Raw genomic sequence first — 14,835 nt, 5'->3', positions numbered from 1 at the left:
ACTCAAGATTGCCTTGCTTTGATCTGGGAGACAGTCCTTTGCTTAGTTTAAACTGAAATGATTAAACTGGAGATGAAGACTTCTCACATCTTCTGCCATGCCTGGGATGTGATAATTGAACATCAGCTTCCATGGGCCACACGAACATGTTCTGAGGCTGTGCTGGGCTGGTGAGCAGAAGCAGCAGCACAGGCACTGACTGGCTGGCTGCAGTTTTCACTGACCTTATAGCACTCTCAATACTGATTTTATTAATGTAAAATGGCCACATTTGGCACTGGAGGGGATTAATGACAATGTTTCTGTCTCCAGAAATTTATACTCAGGTTGGTGTTTGGCTTGAAACAGCTGAGCAGTGGTAAAAGATCAGAAAATTTCTTGTTATTTTGGAGCAAACACTGGATTTCTGATATACAGCATGTTTTGTACTGTGCCAGCAGACAAATCAGAACAGCTTCTTTGAACTCTCAGTTTTTCTCATCTCTTTCCCATCTCCTCACTGGTGACCTGATCTTTTCCAGTGGCCACTGGGTCCCATCCTTAATCAGAGACTTACGGGTCAGCTTCCATTTATTTTTGACAACATTTCACATCCAAGACTGCTTATGTCCACAAGCATTTTTTCCCCTCCAAGCCCAATCCATTCTACAAATTCATCTTTGCAACAGAGCAACAGGCACTAAATGAAGTGTTGCACGCATTGGGGTAGCTGTAACACTATTTTATTCTACTCTTCACATAGCTTTTATATTGCTTTTTGATGTACTCACTGCTGCAGCAGATCATGGATTCTCCCTCAGCTATCCACACTTGCTACCCTCATCTTTTTTCTTGAAATAAAATTATGCCTCAGTGCTGAGACTGAGGAATACAGCTTTTCTTAGCACACTCCCCTGGGATCAGGAATTTCTCTGTCAACGGACACATATATCAATGAGAGATGAAAAGCAGCTTGTGGAATGAGTTTTAAACATGTATCACATATTTCATTCCTGTGCTTATGTGCTACTCAGAAGGTCTTTTTAGAGTGTTTTCAGCCCATACCTCATGGCTCCTCCATATTTAACAGGATTTTTTTTTTTCCTGCACAGAAATCAAGGCAGGACATTTATTTAAATTGCCCACACGCCTTTGTAAGCACCTCCTGCATACAAAAGTTCTGTTGAGTTTCCTGCTTACTTTCAGTGTGAGCACGTCTCAGCCTTTATCAAAGAAGAGTAACCCATAATGTGCAAAGCTGCAATGTCATCTTGTCTCCCTGGGATATTTCACTCGGGGACTGTGGCTCCTTCTGTGGATCCCTTTGTCACAACATGACTCCGTGTTACAACCCTAAATTTTAAATGTCCAGAAGGGGAAGGCAAGTCTGCCTTTGGCCCCTTGCTGGTTTCTGGGGACTTGCAGTTCCATTGATGCCTGGGGTCTTCCAGATGTGCATAGAGCTCTCTCTTCCATACTTTTCTCTTTTTTTTTGGGTGGGTGGGGGGGAAGTGGCAACACCCCAACCCACACATCTATAGATCATTTCAATTCAACCAGATGTGGAAATAGTTTTTCTTCTTCCTGTATGCCCCTTCTTTTTTTTTTTTTTTTCCTCTATTTTTTTCTTTTTTTCTTCCCTGCCCATCCTAAAGTGCTCTGTTATCCAGAGCTCTGCTATAATACATATAATTTAGTATAAAGTCTCTTCCAACAAATTTATGTATGACCAAACAGAATGTGATGAAAACAAGGCTGAGGGTTATCTGGCACAGGTTAGTGCAGGAGTGGTGGTGACCTGTGTAGTCAGTTATTCATTGAGTTACCTGAGGACAGTTGAAATAGATTATCCACCAGTTTGTTAGTTGTTCTTTAGTTAAAAGGTCACTACGTGAACATAGCACAGGATTTTTTCTACAGAAATTCTGAATACAATTCACTTTGGGAGTGAATTCATTCCCAGATAAAATTGACTCTGTGTGTGAGACCTGAGATGGGCTTATCACATTTGCCTTATTTTGAGACCTCTTGAATTTCACAAAATCCCAGAATGGTTTAGGTTGAAAGGGGACTTAAAGATCATCTCGTTCCAAACCCCTGCCATGGGCAGGGACACCTTCCACTATCCCAGGTTGCTCAATTTACCAAAGCATGATCAGGAATAAGCAGAAGAGAAAAACAGAGGGGAAGGAGATGTCTTTAAAAAACAGAGTGGAAAATATGACTAGCGATGGGAAAAGCAAATACATAAAAATGGTGGAGGAAAAGAAGAGGGAGAAATCCTAAGAGAATACTGACTGCATGTGTATGTAAAAGTAATTTCGTCACATTTAGCAGCACCCAACTTGTACAAATCTTAGTTTAAATGGATTGAGAATATAATGCTGAAGACTAGAGTTTGGATGTAATCCTGTTAATTAAGCTGCTATTATGGAGTTTTTACAAGCCAAAAAATCATTCCCTATTTAATGTAATTGATTCTTTCTGAAGAGAGGAGTAGGCACCAATGGCGGCTGTAACATGGAATAGCACTTTCTCCCTAAGGAGAAGGTTTCTGCCTACCCCGTGCTTTTAGACTGAGTCATTACAGGGGAGAAAACCCAGACTTCAAAGTACCAAATTATGGGTCAGCTAATTATTTTTTTTAAATTGCTAGAGAAGTTTCTCCAGAGTTAAATCCCATCAAGTTTCCCCTCATCTCCCAACCTGAATCCTTCTCTGTCTAGAGCTATGGTTTCTCTGAATCCAGTCTGGATTTATTTAGATTGGATATTGCATTGCCTATGTGTCATGTTGGCACTGTGGTACCAATCAGATGGTGTGAACCCATGTACTCAGTACTGTGGTGAGAATTATTATTAAAAAGCTTTTTTTTTTTACCAGTGGTAGCCAGATAGTTCAATCTCAAGGTTCAGTGGCCTCATTTCTGCTTCTAAAATAAATTAAACAGTATTGGAATTGGTTGGGAGAATCTTCCCATGTCTGCAGAGCTGAACTCTTGTAGACTCCAGACAGATGGCTATATTCATACTGCTGAGGGACAACATGGATTATCTCAAGCCACTGGTGATTTTTGAAAGAGTTCAAGCCCAAACTGTACCAGGGACCCTTTCTATTGCTGAAAGCATTAAAATATCCCCCCCAATTATTGCTTGTGCCAGTGCCCCAGTACTGCTTTTAGGGATGGAGGCAGATGTGGTTCTGGGTTGAAATCAAGGAGTCTGGGTCCCCCTTTCTGCTCTGCCAGAGGCTTTTTGTGTGACCTTGATCTGTAACTTAGGGTAGGCTTCATTCCATTTAACATTGACTAATGGCGAGGGTGTCTAATTAAACCAGTCATGTGTGCTCCCTCTCTGATCAGAGAAGGAAGAGAAAGCAAATTGAGGAGGTGAATCATGCTGTTTTAAGGCGACTGTCAGAGACAAATGAGATGAATTGCCCTCTGGAAGTAGCTATTTCTTTCCATTAACCAAAGAGGAAGTCTACATTAGAAGAGTTTAGACTAGATGCCTGATTTATGAATGGCTAAAGTTAAGTAAAATTAGTCCTGTCCTTAATCTCTATGCATGCCTTTTTCTCCCTGTGCTGAATGATAGAAATAACACCTTCTGCAGCTCACGTTCAAAGGCACCATCGGACAATGAGCATCCTTTGGAAAGAAATTAAACCTAGGAGCAAAAATACAACCATTAGAGAAGCAAAGCCCTTGCTCTTGAAACCTCTCAATGACAACATAAGCAGGACCACGGGGGGCATCCCAGTGCTTTTGCCATTTTCCCCCTTCATATTTTGTCAGCAAAACACCCCTAAATGAGTGTTCCAAATATATCCAGGGGCAGTTGGCCTGTTTTGGGTGAGTGCAGTAGGAGCACTGAGGAAAGCTAACCATGCAAGGGTGTGTAGGGCCCTGTCCTGGCCAGCAGCCTTGGAGGTTTTCCTTGGATACTGCTCTTCTCAACTGACAGGGACTAATTACTTTTTGGAAAATCTCCCAGAGGAATGAAAGCTAATGACTAACTATAACAGAGTTAAAGAAAAAAAAAAAAAGGGGAGAAGAAAAGATTGCATTTTCTTAGCAAAAATCCACAACATCTGAACCAGGCATGGAGTAATTGTCTCAGTTGATAAGTTGTAGGTACATATGAGGTTTGCTTTTGGAAGGGAAAGTTTGCCTCTTTAACTACCTTGAGTAGTTAAGGTAGCAAAAGGAAAAAAAAAAAAAAGACCTTGTGTGGGTGTCCTGATAAGTACTTATTTTGATCCAAATTGTAGTATGTTACACGTGTATGGGCACAGCTGTGCTTGATAAGGTTTTCACCAGCACAACCATGTCCAAAACACAACCCCCTCACAATGTTTCTGTGTTATTGGGGGTAGCTGAGATACCTGTAAATCCATTAAATCTAGTAAGAGGTCCTTAGAGACCATTTTGGGGTTTCTTTGGGGGTGTGTTAAATTACTAAATCTTGTTATTAACGCTTTTATTTTATGATTTGCTGTTTCCAGGGCACAGACAGAAGCTTGATGACTCTAAACCTAGTTTGTTCTCTGAGCGCCTCAGTGATTTAGGGCGCATTCCTCATCCCAGTATGAGAGTAGGGGTCCCGACCCAGAGCCCACGGCCCTCTCTGAACTCTGCACCAAGTCCTTTTAATCCACAAGGACAGAGTCAGATTACAGGTAAGAGACAGAACCATAGGTTTGACTTGCACAGGCATTGGTAGTAATTGCTTATGGATATTTGTGTCTCAGCTGCAGTCAAAGTTACAGAGTGGGGGATGTTCTCCAAGCAAAGCTAGGTGGGAAGTGGATTTTTCTATAGTGCTTGAAGCTGAAAATGTAATTTTTTTTAATATATTTTTGCCATAAATCTAAAATAGTCAATCCAGGTCATTTGAGTAGGGATCTGGTGAAATTCTAACTGCCACGTTGCTCTGCCTTCTCCATGTTGCAATAGTACCTTTAGTGTACAATAGAATCAACATTTTTATTCAGCCTTGTTATTTTGCAGTCGTGTTAAGGGAAGCAGCCAGCACTTAATGGTCTTTTTATCAGAATAATAATACAATCTTCTCACATGGTGGTTTCCTTCCACCACCACTGCTGACCACGGTTACAACAAAACAAACTGGGTTACAGAGAAATCTCCAAAGGTTGCTCATGAGGCTTGTATGCAACATTTATGATTGCCTGCTGAGAGACAGATTTCATTGTGCTGAGAGAAATCATAAAGCACCCACCATGTGTCACAGATTAGAAGGCTGAAATAAGATGTTTAACTGCAGCTATGCCAGAAGTTTGCAGCAAAACAGTGAAGCCTACAAAATAAAGCAAAGTTGTTCTTTCTAAAGTCAGAGCTGATTAAATTTTTCAAAAGAGATTCAAAACAACTTCTATCTAACTTTGGGCATTTCTAGATTCTAAATTTGTGCTGACATGTTTGTGTCTATCCAGGATGTAAAGAGGTGTTACCCCTGACCCATTGTTAGAATTGTTGGAGAAATTCACCTAGATACAAGTCTGTCAACAAAGCTCTTGGCTCAATTCCCTAGACTGCTTTAATACTCACTTCTGCTGCTACAGTTGCATCCACAGCAGAGTCCTTTGCCAGCATTTTACACCAGCATTCCTTTCCTGGTAAAGCACTCCTACTATAGACATACTCTTTGAGTCAACCTAGGAAGATTTCTAGTTTCATGTTTCAAGTGGTTTTGACATGATACCAGCTGAAACTCAGTGGTTTTAACAAAGTGTTGTGGCTTTCTTCTTTCTTTTCCTTCTTTTTTTAAGTTCAACCGGTTTATTAATTTGCAGTAAGAAAGAGAAGTAAGTGAGTTAATTTGAGCCCAAAGCACTCAAGGAATTGCAACAAAAAAAAAAAGAAAAAAAAAAAAATCGTTCTCATGAGCTGTGGCAAAGTTCTCCCAGATCTAGAAGTCTAACTTTAACTAGTGTAAAATGTTTATAACATATTAAATATGCTGATTGTACCCATTACATGGTACCTGCTGCCCCCCAGCTTCCCAGAGCAGGTTTTTTTGGCTAGTCTTCATATTTTGTTCATTGGACATGTGAAGTCAGGGCTCTTGTGCATATCGTTTTCTGGGTAAGAACTGCCAAACTAAAACACAATATTTTTTTCTAACCAAGTCTTCTGTCTGGCAATGTTTGTAGACATGGTTCCCAAGAAAGCAGGGGGGAAATCCAGGCTATAAGCAGGTTTTTTTCCTTCTTCCTTGTGCCTCCATAGTTTACCTATTGTGCAACTCTATATCTAGGAACGAAAGAGGGTGAAATTCTTCCTGACCCCATCTGGTGATCAGCTTATGCCCTGAAGCACAAGAACTGAGATCCCCTTGTAATTTTCTTCCTAACTAAGTGTAACCTCATATGCTGGTCTCCCTCACATAAGTGCCTCCTGTAGAAAATGTTCTGCTGGCTTTGATTAATAGACTACTTCTCTGCCTCGTTATGAGGCAGCAGCAGCATTTACAGATCTGGGAGATGAAAACTTCAGATGAGCTTTCAATAAGCCTGACTGGAAACAAAGCTGTGTGGCATTCTCTGCCTTCTCTGCAAATTTAAGGCAGCACCAGCTGAGACTTCATCGAGAGAGAGACGATGCAGTGCTGGTAGGGCAGAGAGAAGTGAGATGAGGGATGCAGGCTGGATTTCCCATCTCTTGTGGATTATATGCTTTTATTGTTGTATAAATTCAAGTTTATGGGATACATTAGAATCCCAAATTGCTCTGTTTTCCCCCAGAATAGTGAGGACTTTGTAGTGAATAAGTGGTCTGATACATGTAACATGGGCGCGAGCTCTGGGAATTGCACTAGCTTTCCACCAAGCTTTTGGGTGCTCTTCGGGACCTTGATTGTAATCTGTAAAGCTCATTGTGCTCTGATGTTCCACCAAAGTGCTGGGATGCTTTTTTGCAGACAGTCCCTATTCTGGGATCCTTCTTGTGGGATGGATGAGTACTCTTTGCTACACAAACCATGTCAAGGAGAGATAAAGGTGATGCCATGGACAAGGCACCCTTTGGTCAGGTGTTGAGTGGGAAATTGCTGCTTGGTGTGGTGATAGGGAGTGTTGGTCTGTCCTTCAACACCAGTTTCCTTGTTGTAGTGGGATACTCGGAATGTCACTGGCTTCTTAACATAAGCACTGCCTTGGGTATATGTTAAAAGGGGAATAGACCCTTCTGTCTGAAAACCAGGATTTTTTAATTACCTTTATTGGAATTAACCACACATTCCTTTAGAAATACCATGGTTTCATTCTCTCTTTGCCTAATTTTTATTTAGGGAAAATAATAAATTTCTAATAACTGGAACAGTAAATACTGGTTTCCAACACAATATCCATATTATTGCTAGTCAGCACATTTTGCTTTGTTCCACTTGAGGCCTTGCATAGCTATTGCATGATTAAACAGACATATTATTTAAAGCCTGGCTGACCCACACCTGAGTCTGAAAGAACTCAGCACTTTAGGGTTCACTCTTATATTTCTTTTCTCTGTCTAGGTTGTGTTTATTTTCCTGGAGTATCAGAGTACAGGTTGTACAAATCACAGCACAGTCCTTAACCTACCACAGGACTGGGCTGTGGCAGGACAAGGCACAGAGTTGCCCTTATTCAACATGGCATTTTAACTAGGATTCAGCAAAAGCTACATCGAAGGGTGATTAAAAAACAAATGGTCCAATAAGCAGCTGCCTTTGCTGAGGCAGTGCAGATCCAATTTGAACCCTGCTTGCTGCCCATAAATCAGGAATCCTGTCCATTCACATTTGTTCACTGGTATATTTGCTTTTTTTATTTTTTTCCCCTTTCCCTAACGGGCTCATGCAACTTGTTCATGTATCCGATTACATTCCCATTCAGACACTGAGCTGTTGCATCAGTGTTCCAGTATGAGACGAGGAAAACTTGTTTTTTTTTAAGATGCAACTGGTGAGGATTAGCTTCTGTAGGCCAGGAAAAGCCACAGGTGTAATGGCAGGAATGTGGTTGGTGTGAGGACCCCATTGGCTGGGCTGCGGGGACAGCAAAGTGGGAGTTAAGTGAGGTTTCATGCTCCATCACCACTGTGGCACTGGCTGATCTATAGGCAACCTCTGACTTTCATCACTGAAATAACAGCCTTCAAAGACAAGTCCTGCGAAACCTTCACTTTCTTCCCTTTTCCTTTTCCCCTTCTCCATGCACTTCAGGGATGTTATGATTCCATTTCTCATAATTTTTTAAGCAGATTTAAAGTCTTCAGAGCCGGCTTAACAGGAAGATAGTGAGGGGATACATCCTCACTGACAGACAGGGACTGACTTCAGGGACAGTGGAAACTGAATCTGCAGCCTGCTGTATTTTATGCAGATTGATTGCATCCTCTGGTTGACTGGCAAGTTGCCATTGTGGACCTCCATTTCATAAATCTTGCACCCCTCCTATTATTATTTTATTTCCCTCTACCCCCTTTTAAAACTTAGCTGCCCACTGGCATGATTCACTGAGTTTTTTTTTTTTTTTTTATTTTCAAAAATGTGACTCTTGGAGGGGTGGGAGGAGAAATGGATTTAGAGGTTCTTCAGGCCAAAATCTGGTCTCAATTACTTTTCTGTACATTGGGGTGTAACTCCACTGTATTTGACTTTGTTGATTGAACTGGGCAATTCAGATGAAGCCTTGGGCTTTTAAAGATGCCTAAAAAAGAGTTAGAGAAGGGAAGAAGGTTGCATTCTGCTGTTGTTGTTTTGCTGGGTTGGTGTTACAACAATAGTTGAGTTACTCATGCAGAAAGTCATCTTGGCTTTGTTAAGATCAGAAGGGAGGATATTTGCTCTAAGTGTTTACCAAAGATAGCTCCAGACAGCTTGTTTTTTACTATTGGCACTAGCACTAATCCAACCAGCAGCAGTCAGAGCTAGAGCTGGTGGCTGGGTTTAAATGAGAGTGTGATGCATGTGATGTCTGGGTATTATAGACAGTACACCAAGGAGCTGCCAGCCTGTGATCATGCTCTGGTCATGTAACTCAGCTTGGAAAAGGGGGAATTGTTTTTTTTTCCTATAGAAAATCAGTGTACTTCACAATCCAATGCCAAAGTAGTGAAAAAAAATTGTTCTTCAGGGATATTTGCAGGTTTTTGCTTCTCTCCATTGACACTTCAGAATATGGAAGGTGTCCCTCTCCATGTCAGGGGATTTGGAACTAGATGATCTTTAAGGTTCCTTCCAACCCAAACTGTTGTATGATTCTGTGATAATTTCTGTTGGAATAAGAGAAGCTGTAATACTGGAAAGCCAATGTCACTGGTGGGAGAATGGGTCACTAGATGGCCTTTTTTTTTCTTTCCTTTTTAATTTTAGTTTTATGTGGTGCATCTACTCTTGGACTAAATTTTAAGGACTCTTATTGTCCATTAAGCATCAATATCCACAATCCATTTAATGCAGTCAGTCAAAGACAACAAAGGTCAAGAACCCTGCATATATCCCGTGACTATAAATGTGACAGCAAAACCTAGACACAAAATAATATGCAATACTCAATATTTCCTGCTTTGTGGAGGTTCACCTGGAAGCACAAACAGGATGGAGCTGTTTGCAGATTAGTTTAGGCCTCGCCCTGCTGATTTGTTTCAGCTGAACTGTGCCCAGGCTGTCTCAGCATACCCACAATATGCCCTGCTGTGAAGGAATACGCTGAGAGCTGCACTTCCCCTCACACCCACGCAGGCATAACAGAAATGTTTACAAAAGGAGGACTGCTTTTAGTAATCACTCCAAAGTTTTCGAGTGTAAATGCCAGCTCAGAGTGGCCCTCTGACTCCTTCACTGTTATTGAATGCTCTGTTAGCCCTTCCCCATGGCTGCCATGTGGGAATGAGGGTGGCTTTCTCCTGATAAGCTAATTTTATTTTTATATTAAGTATTTTTCCTTGTTTTGGAGGGATTCCTTTAGAGGGGAATCCACATGCACTCAGAGCTTTAAGGTTTCTCATCTGTTCTGGGCTTTTTTGTGATGTGAAGTTCTGCCATGCCTGCAGAGCATGTGGTGCTTTGGGTGATGGTGCAAAGTCCCTGGCTAGCAGGGATCCTTGGACACGTGGAAGGCCACCAGCCAGAAACAGTAGGGAAGTTGGCCTGTGGTGTAGGAGGCCAAGGAAAACCTCTCACAAATCACCTCACAGATTCTTCCCCAATAGTATGTGTTAAATAGTCATTCTATAGTATAGTCCTTCTGGGCCAGAGCAAGGAGGAGGTGAACCTCTTAAGGGCCTCATGTTTGCCTCAGAAGCATCTGTGTGGATCCGCCCTGCAAGTGCTGTTGTGGCAGCTGGCACATCCCTGTGGTGTCCCCAGCACCCTCCTTTCCCCCTGGAGGTTTGATGGTGTGTGGGACCAGAAGAGATGGTCTGGTGGGCCTCAGCAGCCAAAGCCACTGCTCCAGCACCATTGCAAGGACCATCTCCATGTGAACCAGAGGGTGCCACATGAGCTGTGTGTCCACCTTCAGGGACTATCTGGGGAAGCTCTGGGCTCTGCCTCGTGGCATTTTTCACTGTGAATTGGGCAATGCTGCTGAGCAGTGATGTTTGCCCTGTGGGCTCACAGCTCACCTTTGACTTGGCAAGGCGACGGTGTTTCACCACTCTCTTCTCTCCCGTCCATGCAAACCTTGACCACCATCAGGCAGCAAGGGCTGGCTTTAGGGCATTTGCTCTGGGATCTGGTGAAACTTGTATTTTCACTTTCTGGTTTTCTAACGGGTCAAAGATATCTTGAGCCAGTCAGCCCCAGGGCAATATTTCCCACCCTGCCTCGACCATGACCTCAGCCATGGTGCGGAGGAATCGCAGTAACTCTCTGGCCTGAGGTATTGTGACCTCCTCCTCAGCCACTGAGCTCTGATGAATCATCTAATGTTCAATTTGGTTAAAGATTTTCCTCTTCATTATTTCCTGTTCCCTGGGAAGAGTGATGTATTTGAGGTAGATGTTGAAAGAATATATGATATGCTTTGGGCTCAAGTGATGGTCCATCCAGCCCTATATGCTGCTTCTGACAGTGCAGTATGAGATACTGTTTTGAAAACCACATGAGCCTTCAAAAGACCACTTTTTGCTATTTGTCATTCTTGTGTCCACACATTCACAGTTGCTAGATTAAGGGTATTAAGTTTAAAACCAAGTCTAGCATGGGTGTTCAAAGTGATGAGAGTGCCAGAGATGCTCAAGAAGTTCTTGTGCCATGAGGATTACACTACCAGGAGTGGCATGAGCCTCCAGAAAGGCACCTCTTTTTCTGAGCTTTCCACCATCTTAGACCAAAATGATGTAAAGACATCCTCTACTATAACTTTTTTTCCAGCCTTTACCTGCTATGTTATTTCTTCCTAGCAGTGGAGCTGACCTAAACCCAAAGCTTTAGGGGCCCTGTTTTCGATTCAGAAGCAGAGATTGAAAAGGTCTTGGAGTTTGAAGGATCTTGGATTTGAAATTGTGCTCCTAACACACCATTAATTTTAAGATTGTTTTTCCAGCAAACCTAGGCTTTCTGTTGCCATTCAAAGATCATTTACCATTGACTGTATGGTGAATTATCGTAGTGGAATGAGGCAGAGAAATATGTCAATATCAGATGTAACAATGAGCAGTCAGTCAGATTTGAACCTGTGCCAATCTATACAACCCTGGCCTTGAAATTGTTAAAACAAAGAAGTTCATTACATTTAATGATCAAGTGTCCTTTGGATTTCTGAGAAGTTTATGTTAACCATTGATATTACTCAGCTCTAATATAAATGGCAAACTCCAGGAAAATCCTCTTAAAATTAAATTGAAAAGTGTTTTTTTAATCTATATATCTATATAGTTATTTTGCTTCAAGGAAGTATCTGCTTTCCAGACATTTCTTCAAACAAATCATGTCTGAAGAGAAATAATAAACAAGAAGTAGCTGAAACTACAAGATTTTGCTATGTGGAAGAGCAGGGAAAGGAGTTAAAAAAAGAAAAAAAAGTTGACTTTCCTGAAAAAGAGCCTTTGCTTATGCCATGTGGCTGTCACATTGCTGTCTGCAAAGCAGGGCTTTAGCACAGTGTTCTGATAGAGCAGGTTCTCCAGATCAATATGCTTTCCTGAAAATAGTGGGCAGGATTTGAAGGGATGTGCTACAGTTTCTGTGAGCTAGTCCAGAGATAGTTTTCTGTTTATTGTGTAGTGCTCCAAACAGACTTTGGGGTTGAAAGTGCTTCGATTTTGTCAACGTAAGGAAATAAAAAGCATAATTTATGATGTATTCAGTAGTATCTTTATCATCAGATATTAGCTGAGAGAAAATGGTTTATAAATCCAAACATCAGTGAGTAAAACTAGGTCTCCTTCTACCAGTGCTTCAGCAAAAATTGATCAGTGTTTATCCTAAAAATAATTTCCTCCATAATGAGGTGTTGCAAATATATCGAAAGGTATCATTAGCTTCTGATAGTTATCCTAAACCATTTGGTTTCATATTTTGTAATTGAGGGTACTGTAAGTAATTGGGCCAGCATCCAAATGTGACATTTTTTGGATGGATGCTGATAAGATTAATGACATTTTTCTCTTTGGGTAGTATTTTCAGCACTGAAAACACTACTGTGTGATGTTTGAACTGGATAACAGCTTGACAGGCGTGCCAAGTGCTGACTGTAGAGTCTACCTACCTCTGAAGGAAACGGCCTTAGGTTGTGCCAGGGGAGATTTAGATGGGATCTTATGAAAATTTTCTTCACTCAAAGGTTGCTCAGGCTTTGGAACAGGCTGCCCAGGAAAGTGGTAGAGTCACCATCCCTGGAAGTGTTTAAAAAACTTGTAGCTGTGATGCTTAGGGACATGGTTTGGCAGTAGACCTGGCAGTGCTGGACTCAGTGGTCTTAGAGGTCTTTTCCAACTGTAATGATTCTACGATTCCATGATTCCATGAAGTCCACTTCCTAAGATCAGACCTGGGGCTCATTCTTGTTGTCTGCTTCTCTTTATGATTCCTGGAGGACTGGGAACTCTTGGTATAACATATTGGAAGAAAGACATGAGGAATTTGCATCCCAGCTTCTAGACCTTTTAAAACTCTGCTCTCTGGTCTGTTCATTTCCCACAGAAATTGTTCTGGGGAGGGAAAAGCACAGACCAAGACCTGAAAGGGCTGAGTGTTGAGGAGCAAGTTGTATTTCATTACATTCTCACTCTTCATAGTACTGATGTGTGTATGTTCAGTAATCCCACTTCTTTCAATTAGGCTGTTGATACCCTAAAATTTTTCTTATTTAAAAAAAAAAATTCTCTTTTTTTTTTGTTTTTTTTTTTTGTTTTTTTTCCCCCTAGACCCCAGGCAGGCGCAGTCATCCCCGCCATGGTCCTATGACCAGTCTTACCCATCCTACTTGAGCCAGATGACTTCACCGTCCATTCACTCCACAACTCCCCTGTCCTCCACTCGAGGCACAGGACTTCCAGCCATTACCGATGTGCCCAGACGCCTCTCAGGTAAAGACTCTGTTTTGCCTAAAACAATTATGCAGAGAGGAGCAAGACAGGCAGCGGCTGCCTCCGTGGCCTCAGACAAACTTTGGCAAGGAGAGCAAACCTCAGCAGTGATTCCTGCATGGCAGGCAGGATTCAAAATCCCTTTTTTTTCCAATGTGGAAGAGCTGCTATGTTGCTCTGAGAATGTCTCTCTCTAATAACTTTAAATCCATTTCAGATCAGATTAATTTTTAATTGTGAACCTGATTCTTTGAACAAATTCTCTCTTTATTTTTTTTTAAATTTTTTTTTTTATTTTCCCTACAAAAGGATATTTACTTGCATGTAATTAGGTACTGGCACAGAAAAGCTGTGGCTGCCCCATCCCTGGAAGTGTCCAAGGCCAGGTTGGATGGGCCTTGGAGCAACTTGGTCTAGTAGGTGTCCCTGCATATGGCAGGGGGGTTGGAACAAGAGGATCTTAAGGTCCCTTCCAACCCAAACCATTCTGTGATTCCGTGTTTTAAAGTAAATGTTATGCTCTCTGTTTTTTGGTGCTTTACCTTTGTGGTCTGTGTGTTGTTAGGCATCCTGACAGATAGATGCCTTTATTTCTTCAGTAGTTATGGCTGAGGTTCATTCTCCTGTATTTCAATCCAGTAGCTCAAGAAAGACTGTTTCCTTAGTTAATATGTACTTAAGAAACCTATCAGAAACAAGTTGAGTCACTTAAAGGTAAAGACTGAACAAATTGTGCCTTGGAATGATGCAGGAGAGAGGAAATACATTTAGGAATATAGACAAGACAGTAGTGAGGAACTGAGACATTTTTTACCAAACAAATGCACATTTATATATTGTGCAATTCACCTCTAATGGTCTCAGTGATAAAACCATCTGTGTAAAGTAATCTGATTGCCCCAAAGTAAGAGAGAGCCTGTCATGGCACACAGTCACCTTGTACCTCTTGCCAAAAATGAGGAACCTTAGGGGAGGGAGGCTCAGTTTTAAAACTCCAACCTTGCAAGTGTGGAAATATTAGCAGCGTATGCCAAAAAAGCATGTGTAATGTAAAGAGAGCCTTTATGATTCATTAATGAAAACCAAAGAATCAGTCTTATTACATCTATTTTTTGCATGTTTGCAAGATATTATTATAATCTTGGATGCTGCTGCCATACACCTGTTTGATTCCCAGCCAGGTGAATTTCTTGCTGTTGTGTTTTCCCCTTCCACCAAGCTCATAGCACTGGAAATGTTGATCACTCCACTGAGCTGCATCCCTGACAAGCTGAACTGCAGCCAGCAGGCGTGGAGGATTTGATTAGCATAGACTCCTTGAT

At 41.6% G+C, this 14,835-nt stretch overlaps 1 protein-coding gene across 1 annotated transcript in view; it reads left to right on the top strand.

Annotated features, from left to right (window-relative positions):
• Window positions 1-14,835, top strand: part of RUNX2 (RUNX family transcription factor 2) — a 215,120-nt gene that overhangs the window by 108,447 nt on the left and 91,838 nt on the right. The window contains exons 6-7 of the mRNA XM_053937709.1: window positions 4,486-4,659; window positions 13,352-13,513. Coding sequence (XP_053793684.1) covers window positions 4,486-4,659; window positions 13,352-13,513 — 336 coding nt within the window. The remainder of the gene's footprint in view (window positions 1-4,485; window positions 4,660-13,351; window positions 13,514-14,835) is intronic.

This window comes from Vidua chalybeata, chromosome 3, assembly GCF_026979565.1.
Source record: "Vidua chalybeata isolate OUT-0048 chromosome 3, bVidCha1 merged haplotype, whole genome shotgun sequence".
Lineage (NCBI taxonomy): Eukaryota > Metazoa > Chordata > Aves > Passeriformes > Viduidae > Vidua > Vidua chalybeata.
The sequence above is the reverse complement of the archived record's forward strand: the minus strand, read 5'-3'. Positions and strand labels throughout refer to the sequence as shown.